General features: G+C 36.5%; 1 protein-coding gene across 2 annotated transcripts in view; it reads left to right on the top strand.

Annotated features, from left to right (window-relative positions):
• The window catches only part of LSM14A (LSM14A mRNA processing body assembly factor), a 52,269-nt gene that overhangs the window by 19,114 nt on the left and 14,474 nt on the right, over positions 1–18,681 (top strand). For both annotated transcript variants that reach the window (XM_058529139.1, XM_058529138.1), the window contains exons 2-4: positions 4,200–4,363; positions 6,736–6,865; positions 15,353–15,475. In XM_058529139.1, the coding sequence (XP_058385122.1) occupies positions 4,200–4,363; positions 6,736–6,865; positions 15,353–15,475 (417 nt within the window). The remainder of the gene's footprint in view (positions 1–4,199; positions 4,364–6,735; positions 6,866–15,352; positions 15,476–18,681) is intronic.

Genomic DNA, 18,681 nt, shown 5'->3' with positions numbered 1-18,681 from the left:
ATCTTCCGTGATGTCATTCACATCTGTGTTTTTATTTTAGATAGTTGTAATCTTTTGGAAATAATGGTTTTGTAATCTGCCTCATATACATAACATGTTTAATGTCATTGTATATTTACTTAACTTTTTGATGTTACAGATAATATAGCAGTCTATTTTGAACGAAAGTGGCCAGAGTTGTAGAATTCTAAGTAAGAAACAGCATTTGATAAATTATGTTATTTTGGTGAGCTTGAGTCTCTTTAAGACTGACCCCTTTCTTTAAGTGCCTCTTCACCATCACTTGCCCAGTAACTTCCAAACTGGTCTTCTGCTTCCGTTTTCACGTTATTTTCCACAGTCGCAGAAGGACAAATACTGTAGAATGATGGTTGCCAGGCACTAGGGGTAAGGGGAAATGAAGAGTTGCGGTTCAACGGGTATAAAGTTTCAGTTAAGCAAGATGATAAAGTTCTAGAGCTCTGCTGTACAATATTTTGCTTATAGTTAGCAATACTGTACTGTACACTTAAAAATTTGAGGATAAATCTGATGTTATGTGTTCTTAACACAATTAAAAAGAATATTGAAATGATAGCATTAGTAAAAATGCTGGTGAAGTATACCTAACAATTAAGTTATTTGTCAGCTTAAAAGAGGAAATTGAAGGTAGCTTGATGGAGGAAGGTATAAGGAAGAGTTGAGGAGACAAGAAGACAAGTAGAGAGTTCATCAAGTTCAGAGAGAATCTTGCAGTAAACACTTCTAAGACAGAGTATGTAGTCCATGAGCCAAGAGGAAACTTGAGACAGGTGGACATCATATACTGTTCCTCCACGGCTTGCTGTGTTTAGCTGCTGTTATCTACAAGTGCAAAAAATAAATAATACATTAGGAAAAATTGGGGATGTACCATTGTGATTTCTGACTGTACTGACGTAATTCCTTTACTTACCAGTTGTGCATGAGCTAATTCATGTGTTGAAACGTGTTGTAGCAGAACACTACTGGTAATTTTCTACCTTTTCTGTGCTCGTCATGCATCCTTTCTCCTCTCAATGCCCTGGTTTCAATCTTCACCACCTCTCATTTGTTCTGTTATCTTCAGCCATGTGTGCCCTTCTGATCTCTTCTAATTAATTTGTTCTTTATAATGTTACAAGAATTGTCTGTTGAAAACATTAAATCTGTTCAAACCGGTCTCTGTCATTGGAACATGTTTTTCAAACTCCTTGTGTGTCAAATCATTCTCCATGGTCTCTACTTTCATACTTGTTTATTTTACCTCTTTTGCTGTTTGATAGAGGATTTTTTCATACCATACTTTGGGAAGTTTGCTCTTAGTTTTTTTTTTTTTTTTTTTTTTGAGGAAGAGCAGCCCAGAGCCAACATCCGTGCCAATCGTCCTCTCCTCGCTAAGGAAGACCGGCTCTGAGCCAACATCTATTGCCAATCCTCTTCCTTTTTTTTCCCCCAAAGCCCCAGCAGATAGCTGCACGTCATACTGCACATCCTTCCAGCCGCCGCACGTGGGACACGGCCCCAGCACGGCCAGAGAAGTGGCACGTGGGCGTGCACCCGGGATCCGAACCCGGGCTGCCAGCAGCAGAGCACACGCACCTAACTGCCAAGCCACGGGGCCGGCCCTGCTCTTAGTTTTAAACTCTGTTGTTGGTTACCTTTAGGACCTCAAATAACAAATTTTAAGTGTACATATTTTAATTTATCAACTTCCCTCAAAATTTTATCAAGTGACTCCTTACCATAAAAGACGAGAGTACTAGTCTCTGTATTTCCTTTGTATTTTCCTCTGTTTCCGCTCATCTCCCCAATTTTGTTAGAATACTATGTGATATAGATACAATCTTGACTTATTTTGTCATACTTTGTAACTTTGTAGCCTTTTTCAGAACTATTAAATTTACATTCTGTTCTAGGACCATAGTAAATTGTCACGTATATTTCTGTGCTTAAATGCATTTATTGTCCATCTCTTATCTTTTGTTACCACTGTTTCTTTGAGTTCTTTATTTTGTTATAGCAAAGGATAAGTCTCTGTATGGCTTTTAGTGCACTAAATTATTTTTTGAAAATACAGTGAAACCTTTTGATCAAATTTAGGTCTTCATGTCAGGAAATTTCTGTTATATCTTTAATTATGTTTGTCTTTCTCAGAGACAGTTGTTAACTAACCGTTGGATCTACAAATGATCATCTTCTCTCTAACCCTTTTATTGCCGTACTTTTTCTTTACATTTTGTTTGCTTTTTCTCAAAATTGTTTCCTATTAATGACTTGGTTTTACTGCTTTGGCTGTTCTGTTTGTTGTTGGTGTATTTGTTAGTTCTGCTGTTATATTTATCTTTTCTATTTTTCTCTCTTTTTAACTCTGTATGCTACCTTTTCTTTTCAGTGTCATTTTGATCAGATGAGTTTTATTTTTATTGAGAACGTAAGGCAGTTTTTCTGGTATTTTCTTCTATTTCCTGTGATAAATATTAATCGTGAATGAATTTTTCATCTGTCTTTTGAATAGATGGGCATAATTTGAATGATTTCATTAGGCCTTAGGAAGCCTAATGGAGCTTCTGTGGTTTTGTAGAAGGAGGGTCCTTGATTTTCCCAGCTCTCTGCTTCAGGATGAGCAACTCTGTGACTTTGGAGGCTTGGGACTTCATAATTGTTGTATGGTGGTGGTGGTGGTGGTGCTGAGGTTAGGAGTGAGATTGATTTATTTGTAATTTTCTTAGTCCTGCTTTTTCTAACTCTTCTTTAGCCTCCTTCCTTTTGGATAAAGGACAAAATGTAGAACCTTGTCACTTAGTCCTGCCCTGATGAAGTACTATTTGGCCACCAGGGGACGGGAAGCTTCAACTAGGGTGTTCCACGTCTTTTGCCTTATCGCGTCTGTGTCCCTATCCCCATCCACCAAGTTGGGGGTGCCAGTGAAAATTTCTCAGGGCGTGCTACGTATGGACTCTGGGATTGGTCTTTTAGTTTGGACTAACTCATTTAGTATCTGAATTGATACTTTTCAATAAAATTTCCTGGTATGAGTTTGAGATCTTTTTCTGGTTTAGGGATATTTTAACTTTTTTGTTTGTTTTCTTTAGTTTTAAGGAGGGATAATCTTCTGCAAACCTATACCTGTGCCACCATCTTTCCTGGAAGTCTCATAAGTACTAGAAAGAATTGTTAGGATAAAAAAAGACCATCATTTAAATGGAAATAATATTTATCTTCAGTCTAGCTCTGGATCAGTTCTGAGAAAAAGGCATACATTCAAAACTTTACACAATGTTAAGGGGTTTATTTCCTCTGGGACACTTTAAATAGATGATATATGATCTTTCAGACTTTCTTATTTGGGACTTCTATATGGATGTGGACATTTTCAGAAGTCTGCTGAGACAATGAACCTAAAACTGTGGTATTCATAAGAAACTCTTCAGAGATTGGTTTAAAATGCAGATTTCTGGACCCTCTCCCCAGAAAGTAAAATCAGTGGATTTGAATAGGATCCTAGAAATCTTTTTAGTTAGCTTACCCTGACGCAGATGGTTCACAGTTTAACTTTGAGTTAATTCTATCTTTGAATAATTCTATCTTAATGTTAAAATAATCAGATTTAATTATGAGATAGATATTTTAGGTAAATAGGGCATTTCAGGCTGTCCCATGAGGCTGAATAGCTGACAGCTGCTTGGCTCAGCTTCTAGAGGACCTACTGTGTACTCAACAAGATAGATGTTCTCTTCATCGTCTTCTCTTAATCCCGAAGTTCAACTTCCGAAACTTTGGGATTTTTGTGGACTGGGAAAATCTTCACTCACTCCCACCTCCCCCCCAACAAGAAATATCACATAGGTTGCCAATTTTTTATTTTGCTGAATGAGGACATTAAAAATAAATCAAGGAAAGGACATTTTTAACACCTCCTCTCACCACAACCACCAAAGATACAAATTAAAAACAAAAATGTAGAAAGAACACAACCTCATAGTACAGATGGTCTTTTAAATTGAATAAATTTAGCTCTAGGCAAGCCCACTCTATTTTCCTCTTTTAAAAAAAATTTATTTAGTTATGGATTAATGAATACTTTCTCACAGGTGATATTTAAGAACTGCTGCTTGGTATTTGGAACAGTACACTTATAAGAGGCACTGCCTGAATGTGATGCATAGACACATACCTCATATCCTCTGTTTTCTCACCAGTTCGGTCCTTTGGTACAGAAGACAGGCCAACAGATCGTCCCATACCACCTCGAGATGAAGTCTTTGAATACATCATATTCCGTGGAAGTGATATTAAAGACCTCACGGTTTGTGAGCCGCCCAAACCACAATGTTCTTTGCCTCAGGACCCAGCTATCGTTCAGGTAAACTGGTAGTAAATTTGTCTTGGAGTGCAAGTAAACTTCATGCACGTAGCTAGCCTTGGTTTTTGCCTCTCCTGGGTTTTTTTTTTTTTTTTTTTCCTCAATTGAATGGTCTTGTAGCTTACCATTTCCTAGTTACCTAGATACTTAAAGTACCTGGTTAATGCTTTTACCTAGGTTTTTCTCTGTAGGTCATAAGTTGGGGCTAAATAAAGTAAGAAATAGGTGAGGAATTTATTTTTATCCTAAAATATTTTCTAATTTCAACAACAGTTAAAGTAGCTAACATTATTGAGTTATTGAGCTCTAACTGTGTGAGAAGCACTGCACATACAATGAGTCAATCCTCACAACACACCCTCTGAGCTTGGCACTATAATTATTCTCATTTTTACAAGTGAGGAATATATATATTTATTTTTACTTGAGGGATAGCTGACTAAAAGCTTGTGGCCCCCATGGTTTTCCTTCTGAATCCATTTTCTTCTCAACCTTTTTTCTTGTCAGAATCTTTGCTTATTTGCACTGAAATAAGCTTGTTGATTTTTTTTTAGCAGTGTAATACTTTTAGATTGTTTTAAATTAACTTTCCCTTTTTTGTGCTCTGAGTGATAAAATCTTAGTTTTCCACAAAACAGATTCTTAAAATGTACATCATCTTGCATAGGATTTGTTGTACTTACAGCTATTAAAATAAAATACCTAATAAACTCTTCTAAAGAAAATATAAATGGTATGTAAAATTAGAATGGAAAAAAAGAAAGTCCCTTTTAACATTTATTTGCTATTTATTTTTCCTGAATAGAATATGTGATAAGCTTTTTAATAATAAATGGTAAATATGATTTCTTGCAACATAAACTGGAGAAATTCTCTGTTTTCATCTGTCCCCTACTTTTTAGTCTTATTTTTGAGGAAGGAATCCTGAAAAAATGTAAACTTTTTTTGTGTGTGAGAAAGATCAGCCCTGAGCTAACATCCGATGCCAATCCTCCTGTTTTTTGCTGAGGACGATGGGCCCTGGGCTAACATCCGTGCCCATCTTCCTCTGCTTTATATGGGACGCCGCCACAGCGTGGCTTAACAAGCGGTGCAGTGGTGCGCGCCCGGGATCCAAACCTGTGAACCCCGGGCCACCGAAGCGGAGCGCGTGCACTTAGCCGCTGCGCCACTGGGCTGGCCTCTGTGAACTTCTTAAATGGGGGGAGAAGAGGCACATTCTAATAGAGATAGCTGCCTACACCCAAGAGTAGTGTTATCTGACTGTCTCTGATATGTAGCTTTTGATAATTCTCCAGGGAACCACTTAATAAGTAATCAGCTTTATGGAATGAGAAAAGCCGAGAGAGCACAAATCAAAATGATGTTGGGGGCCTGCCCCGTGGCTTAGCGGTTAAGTGCGCACGCTCCACTGCTGGTGGCCTGGGTTCGGATCCCGGGCGCGCACCGCCGCACCGCTTCTCCGGCCACGCTGAGGCCGTGTCCCACATGCAGCAAGGATGTGCAGCTATGACATAACAACTATCTACTGGGGCTTTGGGGGAAAAAGATAAATAAATAAATAAAAATTAAAAAAAAAATGATGTTGAATAACTTCTTCCAACCACCATAAATTTTGACTTCTGATCTTTGCATTCATTAATTCAGTAGTATTTATTGAGCACCTGCCATCTGCCTAACACTAGCAGTGAACACAGACAAGGTCTTGCCGTCAGTGAGCTTATATGCTGGTGGCTGTTAGTATACTACATATTTATATTATGAAATATTTTATATTAAGATAAATTAGTGTATAAAGTGTGCATATATACATATTAAAATATATTTTAGGTTTAGTAAGTTAAGGTTTTTATAAAATGTTCTTTAACTTAATGCTAACCATATTTAAAAATATAAATGGGTTTGTTTCTGCATCTCTTTCCTATAAATTTAGTAGTACACCTTAAATGATTGAAAATTAAAGAGTAAAATCAAAAGTGAAATGTCTTATTTATGTTAGCACCAGTCTAAAACTCAGAATAACCAAATGTGATTTTTTTCATATTTTTTCTTTAAGAAAAATTGCTTCACTTATTCAAGTAATTTTTCCTCAGTTCTTTTGTAAATCTGCTATAAAACTCTTAAAGGAGGAGTTTATTGTAGAAAAAAGTATTTATAAATCATATTGCATATAATTGGCATGTATATACAGATACTAAAATCAGAAGGTTATTCAACTGTTTTAATATTAAATGCATGTTGTAAGTTTAAAATAATTGCTTTTGTGTCTAGTAGTTGTAATTTAATAGTTTTCTTAGAAATGACAATATCCAGATTTCTATTATATACATGTTGTTTAGAGCCTGGAAAAATAACCCATGATCTTTCTTCAGTCTTCACTAGGCTCATCTACTTCCTCATTCCAGTCAGTGGGTTCCTATGGACCTTTTGGCAGGATGCCGGCATACAGTCAGTTCAGTCCAAGTTCATTAGTCGGGCAGCAGTTTGGTGCTGTTGGTGTTGGTACGTTATGCTTTTTTCTTTTTTTTTTTGGTCATTTCCCTTTCTTTACCACAAAGATACATAAAACTTACCACCTTTTGTAACTTATTATTTTAAACGCTTTATTTAATATCCTTAATAACTAGTGGTTCTATAAAGGTCATCTCTCAGAGTAGTCACATTTTTTTAAAACCAAGATATATCCAATTACCAAATTTTATTGAATGTTATTTTAAATTTACACAAGATATCCAGTTAAAATAAATATTTTTTCCCAACAGGATGGGTTTTCTCAAAGGGATTGAAGATAATGCCATTAAAGAGTATTTATATTATGTAGAATGTGGATGATTGTCTCATTTAACACCACCTATGAGAGATACATACAGCATGTTTGAGGGCATGGTGCTTTGTTTATTGTAACAATGTTTTAGAAACAACACTATAAGGAGAATAATATTAAGAGAGCTGGGCTGATGATAGTCCTACTTGTGATTGGAGGACAAAGGCTATTCACTGTGTGCAAAAGCTAGATGTAATCAGATCAGATCAGTGTTTTTGTTTTTGTAGCTGTGCGTTTTAGTTCTTAAGTACGCCTTTATTGAAATTCCCACAGTAAAGAATAGCTTTTTAAATCTGAAACTCTAGCTCTTAGTCTTTTTTAGTTCCACTGAAATAATCAGTTATTGGTTTACTTTGTTTCACTCAATCACAAAGATACACTTGAAACTCATTAATGTACTAACAAATTTTGTTAAAATTAATTCCTTTCTATGAATATACTTTTTAATATAGTTGTGACTTTTCAAGTATGTAAATGTTTTACTTATTCACAAAATAAAAAAGGATGAGAAAAGTAAGTCCTAAAATTGAATGAATACAGACAGAAATGACTGGTGGTAATTTGATAACTAGTTATAAAATTGATAATGTAACCACACAGAGAAAAGAATTAATTCAAGTAAGTTTTACACTCTTAGTAGGATATAAGAACAAATAGAACTGTAAAAAAAACTTGACTTAGGGTTTGTAATTGGTAATGGTATTGGCGTTGTTAATTTTGAAACTGTTTTGTATGTATTATAGGATAGGACTAATGAGTAATATATTGATGATGTTGGGAAATGGTGTTCTTACTGTGGAGAAGGGAGATACAAATATGGAATGGGGAAAGGTAAGGAAGAACCCTGCACTGTTGAATTGGAGGTAGGAGTATGAAATCATCTTTTAAAAACTGGGTATTCTGTCTCTGTTCATGGAAAGGGCCTAGAAGCAATGATACCCAGTAGCAAAGAACGTGTGTAGACCCAGTTTTTGGTATCTAAATACCATTCTCTACTGAAAGGAACTTGGGTCCCTTGAAAAAAGAAGAGGAGGAGGAAACACTTTTCTTTTTTGACAGAAAAATGCCAGCTAATAAATAGAAGGAATGGAGGATATAGAAAATCACAGTTTTATGATCTCGGGTGTAATAATTAGCAAGGATTATCAGTGGATGCTAAAATCATTGGGTGAATGGTGTTGGAACAGGTTATTAAAATGGTACTAAAGTATCATTCCACAGTTTACTTATTAATTACAAAGGGGAAAAAATGCACCTTTATAATGGAGAGATCTGATGATCACCGTCTTGATCAAGTCATCAAGTTTAACTACGGCAATAAATAATTATATGTCGTCTGATGTGATGATATAGGGATAGAATTTACTTTCATGGTGTTCTTGCTGAAAATGCAACTTCTAATCATAAAAAAATGGACATATGTATCCAGAAGGCCGTGCTCTTCAAAGGATTCATTGTTGTGAAGAACAGAGAGAGGCAGCAGGACTGCTTTAGACTTGGGGAGACTGAAGAGACATAGCATCCAAATATAATACATGACTGGATTCCAGGTTAAAAAAAAGTTGGTATAAATAACATTTTAGGGACTACTGAGGGACTTTGTGTACGGACTAAATGTTGGATGGTGATGTTACTGCTGATTTTCTTAGATGTGGTAATGGTATTGTGGTTAACCACATAGGAGAATGTCTTTGGGGGAGATGGTTTTGAAGTATTTAAGGGTGAAAGGTCCGATTGACTGTAGCCTATCTAGGCAAAAGAGAAGTGTGTATATCAGGATATAAAGAAATGAAGAAGTGGAATAGGCATGGCAGGATGTTAGCAGTGCGTGAGTCTAGATGAGAAATATATTGGTATTCACTGTACTCTTCTTTCAGTTTTGACATAGGTTTGATTTTTGTGTGTGTGTGTGTGTGTGAGGAAGACCAGCCCTGAGCTAACGTCCATGCCAATCCTCCTCTTCTTGCTGAGGAAGACTGGCCCTGGGCTAACATCTGTACCCATCTTCTCCTTTATATGGAACGCCACCACAGCATGGCCTGACAAGCAGTGTGTCGGTCTGTGCCCGGGATCTGAACCCGGGCCGCCAGCAGTGAACCGCTACGCCACAGGGCCGGCCCCTGATACTTTTTAAAATTAAAAAATTTAAATATTTAATTCCTTTCAGACTTATTCTTGGGTAGGTGAAATAGTGTAGCTATGGTCCATGTACCTCCCAATCCTATTCAAGTAGTAAGGCCAATGTTAATTATACATATTACATCGAGATATACCCTATGTTAGCTATAACTGTTAGAATTCTATTCTGAGGATTCAAATAAGGGACGATTGCAAATTATATTATCCTTTTGAGACTCTTTTCACTAAATTGAATAGTTGGCTAACATTGGAGTTATTATTGTATTTACCTCCGACATTACTGCTAAGTTTGCATGACTTAATATGTGTAAAGCATTTGAACAGGGTCTAGCACGTAGTCTACATAGTAAATGCTGCTTCTGCCGTTCTTCAGAGCCTGCTCCTCTATTCAGAGTATTCTGTGGTGGTGAAATATATATTCCTTGTAAATGCTTTTATCTAATTTTAATATTATTGGGGATTGCTGGTTTAGTGTTCTTTCAGTGTCACAAAGATAGAGGGTTTTTCTTGTGTTTTCCATGTCGGTAGAGTAATTTTTGCAGTGGCAGATTATTTTTGATTGTTTGCTTTCCATATTGGTAGGATAATTTGTGGAGTGGCTAATTAGAGAACTATATAATATTTAGAAGTTGTTAAATGAGGAGGAAGAAAACTGTATCATTGATTAAGGTGCAGGTGTTTTTTAGAAAAGCAGTTAACTCAGCTGTAGTTTGTGTTGGCACAGATTAAGCTAGATTTTAATCTGACCCTCTTGTTTTCATTTTCGGTCCCTAATATTCTGATTTAAAAAGAAAGCTTAAATAAATCAGGATTATACTATTGCTATTTGATTGGGAAAAATTTTTTCCATTTTAATTTTCATATGTTATTATAGTCATTTTACAGTTTTATTTGTAATTTATATCATGAAAGATTAATATTCTTAATAGCTATAGAGCTTCTAAAAATAAAGATCTACAACCCAACATAAATAAGAAAGGGTTAGGAACTAACTTTGCCTTTCTCAGAAAAAAATATATAAATGGACCTTAAACATGGAAAGATGCTTAAATCTTTCTTATAATAAGAGATACGTAAACGAAATCTGCACCAAGACACCATTTCTCATTGTCAATTTGGCAAAAACCCAAAAGTTTGAGTATCTGCTCTTTTGGCAAGATTGTGGGAGACAGTCTCATACATTGAAAGGAGTGATGCACCAGATAGAATTAAGGTATTATTTTTTTTAACCTGATGCTAAAATAATTCTTATGTGCAAAGATTAGGTCATTATTGACTGTATGGAACCTTAGGAAAAATTAATTATATCACAATAAATGAAGCAGTGAAACAGCCATGGCATTCTGTGTAAGTCTCATAATACCCTGTGGGCGAGATAGAGGAATATTGGCTGAAGAGACAGACAAATGGGTACATTTTAGCTGGGTAAAGAATCAAACCATATTGGACGATGATTCTCTTAGGTCTCCAGTGTTTTGTACAGATTAATTTTTAGTCCCTGAGTTTGATGAACACTTAGAAGGCATGCTTGTGAACTTTCCAGTTAGCATAAAGCCAGGAGGGTATTTCATGCATTAGTGATGACAGACTAAGGATTGTTAAAGATCTACTTTGGTAAAGTGTAAAGGGATTAAACATTCCAGTTAAAAGGCAGAGATCATCAAACTGAATTTAAAAAAAACAACACGACCCAACTATATGATGTTTATAAGAGATGCACTGAAAGACAGAAAGTGAAAGAACGGAAAATGGCATGACATACCATACAAACGATAATAACAAGAAAACTATGTTAGGTAAATTAACATCAGACAAAGCAGCTTAAAAGATCAGGAATACTACCAGAGATAGAGATTATTCATAATGGTACAAAGGACAGTTCATCAGGAAGCTTTAACAATCGGAAATGTGTATGTAACTTTTATAAAGTAGTATAAACAACAATTGCAGAATATAGATTCTTTTCAAGTAAACATTCAAGACTGCTCAATGGGACAGATCAAATCGTGGGCCATAAAACGTTACATTAAATTCAGAAGGATTGAAATCATGAAGAATATCTTCTCTGACCACAAAGAAATTAAATTTGGAATTAATAATAAAGATAACTTGAAAAATATCCAAATAATTGGCAATTGAGCAAACTTGTAAATCCTAATGAATCAAAGAAGACATCATAAGGGGAATTAGAAAATATTTTTTTATTTAATGATCATAAAATGCAACATATCAAAATTTGTGATTGGGACTTAACAATTGCTTAGGGGAAATTTCATACCTCTAAAGATATATATTAAAAAACAAGAATGTTTTTTAGCTGATAGCTTAAGAAGCTAGAAAAAGAAAGAAAATTAGCCCAAAAGTAGTAGAAGGAAGAAAATTGAAAAAGCAGAAATCAACAAAATAGAAATAAGCCAAAATATATATAACATCAACAAAGTCAAAAGTTGGTTCTTTGAAAAATTTCCTAAAAGTAACAAGTCCCTAGCAAGACTGATCAAGGAAAAAAAGAAGATCCAACTCACCAATATCAAGAATGAAAGAGTAGACATCACTATAGATCTAAAAGGATAATATGAAGATATTATAAATACCTTCATGTCAGCAAATTTGACATCTTCAATGAAATGGACAAATTCCTTGAAAAATACAACTTTCCTAAACCAACACAAGAGGACATAAAATCTAAATGTCCCTGTATCTGTTAAATAAGTTGAAACTGTAATTAAAAATCTCCCACAAAGAAAATTCTAGACTGTTTGCTTTACTGATATTCTGTCAGGGAAGAAATAATTTTACCAGTCTTACACAAACTCTTTGAGGTAATAGAGGAAGAAGAACACTTCCTAACCAGATAATCAAAGCAAGCGAAGATACCAAAATCTAATGAGGTTATTACAAGAAAAAATTATAGCTCACTATTTCCCAGGAAGGTGTATGTAAAAATTCTTCTTTTTTTTTTTTTTTTTTTTTTTGTGAGGAAGATCAGCCCTGAGTCAACATCCATGCCAATCCTCCTCTTTTTGCTGAGGAAGACTGGCCTGGGCTAACATCTGTGCCTATCTTCCACCACTTTATATGGGACGCCGCCACAGCATGGCCTGACAAGCAGTGAATCGGTGCGTGTCCCGGATCTGAACCCGGGCTGCCAGCAGCCGAGCGTGCACACTTAACCACTACGCCATGGGGCTGGCCCCTGTAAAAATTCTTAACACAGTATTAGCAGTGGAAGCCAGCAATTCAAAAAAGGATAGTACATAATGATAGAGTGAGGTTTATCTCAGGAATGGAAAGATGTTTTAACATTTGAAAATCATTAGTAATTTGCTACATTAGGAGAATAAAGAGGGAAAACTGCAATCCTGAGAGATACAGAACATGCATTTGATAAAATTCAGTACCCATTTATCAATAGTCAAGGACTGGGAGGCAATTTCCTAAATTTGATCAGTGAAGTGAAAAGCTTACATAGATAATGGTGAAATAATGAATGCTTTTCCCTTGAGGTAAGGAATAAAGCAAAGGCAAAATTGTCTGTTATTACTTCATTTAGTGTTGTTCTCAAGGTCCTAGTCAGTTCGATAAGGCAAGAAAAAAAAGATTTAAATAACGGAAAGGAAAACTAAAAATGTTTGTATTTGAAGGTGATATGGTTGTGTGCATAGAAAATGCAAGAATATTCAAACCACTAGAATGAATAAGTAAATTTAGCACGGTAAGGGGATACATGGTAAATATACAAAAATCAACTGTTTTTTTGCGTTCTAGAACAGATGAGATGGCAAACTCTGGCCTGTGTACCAAATCCAGTCAGTCTCCTGTTTTTGTAAATAAAGTTTTGTTGGACAGGTACACCCATTTATTTACATAATGTCAGTGGCTACTTTTACACTACAAGGCAGAGTTGAGTAGTTAGATCATATGGCCTCAAAAGCCTAAAATATTTTATTTACCATCTGGCCACTCACAGATAAAGTTTGCTGGCACCTGATCTAAAACAGATTATTGGGAAGTGAAATACAGGATGCAACACAGCTTATAATAGCATCGATAACATCAGATACCCAGGAATGAGTATAACAAAATATTAAAACCTCTACAACAGGCATTCTTTACTTTTTGTGTGTGTGTGTGTGTGTTTTTTTGTGTGTGTGTGAGGAAGATCAGCCCTGAGCTGACATCCGTGCTAATCCTCCTCTTTTTGCTGAGGAAGACCGGCCCTGAGCTAACATCTATTGCCAATCCTCCTTTTTTTTTTTTCCCTTTTTCTCCCCAAAGCCCCAGTAGATAGTTGTATGTCATAGTCCCACATCCTTCTAGTTGCTGTATGTGGGACGCCGCCTCAGCATGGCCCGACAAGCAGTGTGTCGGTGCGCACCCGGGATCCGACCCTGGGCCACCTATAGCGGAACGCGCACACTTAAGCACTAAGCCACGGGGCCGGCCCCCAGTCATTCTTTTTTTTTTTTTTTTTTTTTTAATTTATTTATTTTTTATTTATTTTTTCCCCCAAAGCCCCAGTAGATAGTTGCATGCCATAGCTGCACATCCTTCCCATTGCTGCATGTGGGATGTGGCCCCAGCATGGCTGGAGAAGCGGTGCGTCAGTGCGCACCTGGGATCCGAACCTGGGCTGCCGGCAGCGGAGCACGCGCGCTTAACCGCTAAGCCACGGGGCCGGCCCGGGCATTCTTTACTTTAATGGTTAAAGCAGATATACAATGTATGTTTGATAGGCCTTAAGTCAGGCTGCTTTAGTTCAAGACGAATCAGTTTTGAACCCAAATAGTTACCCCATATACCTCAATATATGAAAATCTCTTGTCAAATTGAAGAAAAACTTCATCTTTTATCAGAGTAATATTCACTTGGGTTCCATTTAGTAGGTATTTATTGAGTTCCTACAAACAAAATACAGGCCACCTGTTAGTAGGCCCTCAGTCTGACATGGAAAAGACATTTTTGCCAATGGGATAGACATGGGAGTGGGAGGTAATGGTTTTGTGGAGTCTTAAGGAATGAGTAGGGATGAGCCCTATCTAAGGCGGTGAAAGGAAGGTATTCCAGGCCGACTTTATAATCTGAGCACAGAGGCATAACATAACGGTGTGGAGGAGACCACAAGAGATTTATGCAAGGTAAACACATAGATGATATCTTCATTTATAAATATAAACACAAGTAAACATAAATGTGTGTGTATTAAAGTAAATACATGCATCTTATAATAAATAAAGACCAATTTAAAAAAAAAAAACCTTTATAACAGTGGTTCTCATTGGAGGGGAGTTAATTTTACCCCCCTCCCTCAGGGGACATTTGGTAATGTATGGAGACATTTTTAGTTGTCACAACGAGGGGATACTACTAGGATCTAGTAGGTGGAGGCCGAGGATGCTACTTAACATCCTACATTGCATAGGACAACTCCTCGCAACAGTTATCTGGCCCAAAATGTCAGTAGTGCTAAAGTTGAGAAAACTCTGCTCTACGGTGAAAACCATAAAACATTGCTTTAATTGAGAGATAGTAAAGATCTAAGTAAAATGGAGAGTACCATCCTGAGGGGAAGCATTAAAATGGACTGGAGTCCATTGTCTATTGCTTTGGAAATGCTAGGAAGGCTCTTCCTAGACCTGTCTGCTGATTTGACTATTTGTGCGGATACTTGGTATTAAAATAATTGAACTTTAGTGTTGGTGTAAAATGTGTCATTTCTGCTACTTCTCTATCTGATGGGTCCTTGCTGTTCCATCTGCGTAACTGCTTAGGACAGTATTGCATATGTTAGAAAAATTGTTTGCATTCAAGGATGCTGGAATATATGTTGGCTTGCTTTTCCTATATTGTCAAAGATTTCTCAAACTATTTTTTGATGTACTTTCATTAATTTCCAGGATTGTTAAATTTGCACAAGTGTTATGGAGGGGTGACAATTATTATCATCATTAAAATGGTATATTATTTTATATAATTGAAAGGTTTAAAATTAAAAATTTTTTTTGTATTAAAAAAATCTCTTAAAGCTGGAAGCTCCTTGACATCCTTTGGAACAGAAACATCAAATAGCGGTACCCTGTCCCAAAGTAGTGCAGTTGGTTCTGCCTTTACACAGGACACCAGATCTCTAAAAACACAGTTATCTCAAGGTAAGCTGTTTTTTCTTTCAAATATTTCCATTCTAATTTTCTGTACTGTTGTCTTTCTCTGAATGTAAGACCTTTTGCGGCTTGTAAATGACATGTATAATTTCTATTTGGTTCTTCTTAAATTTTTCTCGTAATTGCCATTGCAATAAGTATATTATTGACAACTTCCACTATTTAGACTTTTTACAATGCTTAGATCATAAAACTGAAACAATGAACCTTCTCTAAGTTTCACATTTTTTTGCAAAGCAGTTCTATAACTTGTATATAATATTTAACTATATCAAATCAGTCCCAGACTCACCACTGAAGATGAACTATCCTTGATGAGTTTGAAATAGCATCTGAAAAAACAACCTATTCATTATACTGTTGTGTCTTTCCTGGCGTCCTCACAGGATCTAGAGCAGTGGTTCTCAGTGTGGACCACCCACAACCAAACCATCTGGAGTGCTTCTTAAAAATGTAGATCCTGAGAACTGCTACATCAGAGTCCCTGGAGCTTTGAGATCTGCATTTTAATAAGCTTCTTAAGGGATCCCGTTTCATTTAAAAAAAATTTTTATTTCCACCAGCCACGCTTGTAACCTTCAGTGATCCCAAGATTCCATATCTGTTTTTTTGTGAGGAAGATCAGCCCTGAGCTAACATCCATGCTAATCCTCCTCTTTTTGCTCAGGAAGACCGGCTCTGAGCTAACATCTATTGCCAATCCTCCTCCTTTTTTTCCCCCAAAGCCCCAATAGATAGTTGTATGTCATAGTTGCACATCCTTCTAGTTGCTGTATGTGGGACGCGGCCTCACCATGGCTGGAGAAGTGGTGCATCGGTGCGCGCCCGGGATCCGAACCCGGGCTGCCAGTAGCAGAGTGCACACACTTAACCGCTAAGCCACAGGGCCGGCCCTCAATATCTGTTTTTATCTGCTGCTAAAGTGGATGTTATTGGCTCTGCTTTGTATGGATGTTCACTTTTACGTAAAACAGGGGCGGGCCCAGTGGCGTAGCGGTTAAGTTCTCGCACTCCGCTTTGGCGGCCTGGGGTTCACCAGTTCAGATTCTGGGTGCGGACCTACACACTGCTCATCAAGCCATGCTGAAGTGGCGTCCCACACAGAGCAACTAGAAAGATGTACAACTGTGACATACAACTACTTCCTGGGGCTTTGGGGAGAAAAAAGGAGGAAGATTGGCAACAGACGTTAGCTCAGGGCCAATCTTCCTAAAAAATAAATAAATAAATAAAGCAATGTCAGGTCCTCAGAAAGATGCTACTATCATCATAGGACAATATTTTTAAAAGCTATTGATAGTAAAATCAGGCCAATGCTAAACGTAATCCTGTATATCTCTCTTTAGATATTTTGAAATAGTTGTAGTTACTGTTATTCATATTGATTTAAAATAATTTTTATTTTATTTATTTATTTATTTTTAAAGATGTTATTTATCTATTTAGTTTCCCCCCAAAGCCCCAGTAGATAGTTGCATGTCATAGCTGCACATCCTTCTAGTTGCTGCATGTGGGACACGGCCTCAGCATGGCAGGAGAAGCGGAGCGCACGCACTTAACCACTAAGCCACGGGACCGGCCCTAAAATAACTTAATTTTTAATAAATAAATTTTTAATTTTAACTTAATTTTTAATTTAAATCTAGAGATTTGTTGCAGGTGAATTAGAAATGCAGTAAGCATAAGGAAGAAAATTAAAATACCTATTATCTCACTACCCAGTAATAACACATATTTACATTTGGTTGTGTATACTTCCAGACTTTTTTCTAGGTTAATATAAGTGTATATTTGTATGTATGTTGGTTTGTTATTTTATTTATTTATTTGTTTGTTTGTTTAGTGAGGAAGATTAGCCCTGAGCTAACATCCGATGCCAATCCTCCTCTTTTTGCTGAGGAAGATTGGCCCTGAGCTAACATGGCGTACCCATCTTCCTCTGCTTTATATGGGACACCACCACAGCATGGCTTGACAAGCGGTGCATCGGTGTGCGCCCAGCATCCGAACTTGTGAACCCCGGGCTGCCAAAGTGGAGCGCACACACTTAACTGCTGTGCCACCAGGCCAGCCTGGTTATTTTATTTTTTTAAGAATGGTTTCTTTGAGAAAATACTTAATCTTTTTAAGGATTAGTTTTCTAAACTATAAAGTGGGACTTTACTGTTAACTAACAGGCTTGCTGTGAGGATTAAATTAATTAAAATTTATGCAATGCTTTTAGCATAGTGCTTTAACACATAGAACATGCTAGTAGATAGATGTTAGCTATCTTAATCAGTAGCCAACATTAACCTTAATATTGAAGCACCTGAGGAATTCTTACTAAAATCATAAATAAGGATGCCTGTTATCGTCGCTACTCAGCATTGTTCTGGAATTTTTAGCTAAATCAGGAACACGTGAAAAAGAAATAAGAGGCGTAAATATTAGAATTAGTATTATTTGCCAGTGCTGTAATTTTCTACAATTGAGAATTCACTGAAAAACCTAGAACTAATAAGAGACTTAAATTAGGTAGAGGTAAAATGTAAAGTAAATGTACAAAAATCAATAGTTGTCCTAAAACCTAACCCATTGATTATGTAATGAGGATAAAAGAAGATGTTTATGTAATGAGAAATAGAAATTATGTATAAAATACATAACAAGAAATATGACCAACCTCTATGATGAAAAATACAAAATATAATAGAGATATATAAAAGAAGTTACACGTAATTGGAAAAACATCTTATTCCTAGATACAAAGATTTAGTATTAGGAAGACTTCTCGTGTTAATTAAATTTATTGTACTTTCAGTAAATCTAAATGGAATAGTAGGAGAACTTAATAAAGCAGATACACAGACTATCTTAAAAATAAACATGGAGGGCTAGCCCTGTGGCTTAGCGGTTGAGTACACGCGCTCTGCTGCTGGCAGCCCAGGTTCGGATCCCGGGCGCGCACCCACGCACCGCTTCTCCGGCCATGCTGAGGCCGTGTCCCACATGCAGCGACTAGGATGTGCAACTATGACATACAGCTATCTACTGGGGCTTTGGGGGAAAAATAAATAAATAAAATTATTTAAAAAAAAATAAAATAAACATGGAAGTATAGCTGGACATATTTAAAAAATAAAAGTAATGAGATAGGCTTACCTACTTGATAATAAAGTATACATAAAATAAAGCAGTGCGTGGGCCGGCCC

Source organism: Diceros bicornis, chromosome 34 (genome assembly GCF_020826845.1).
Source record: "Diceros bicornis minor isolate mBicDic1 chromosome 34, mDicBic1.mat.cur, whole genome shotgun sequence".
NCBI classification, from domain to species: Eukaryota; Metazoa; Chordata; class Mammalia; order Perissodactyla; family Rhinocerotidae; genus Diceros; species Diceros bicornis.
Note: the sequence above shows the minus strand (reverse complement) of the source record. Positions and strands in the feature narration are given on the sequence as shown.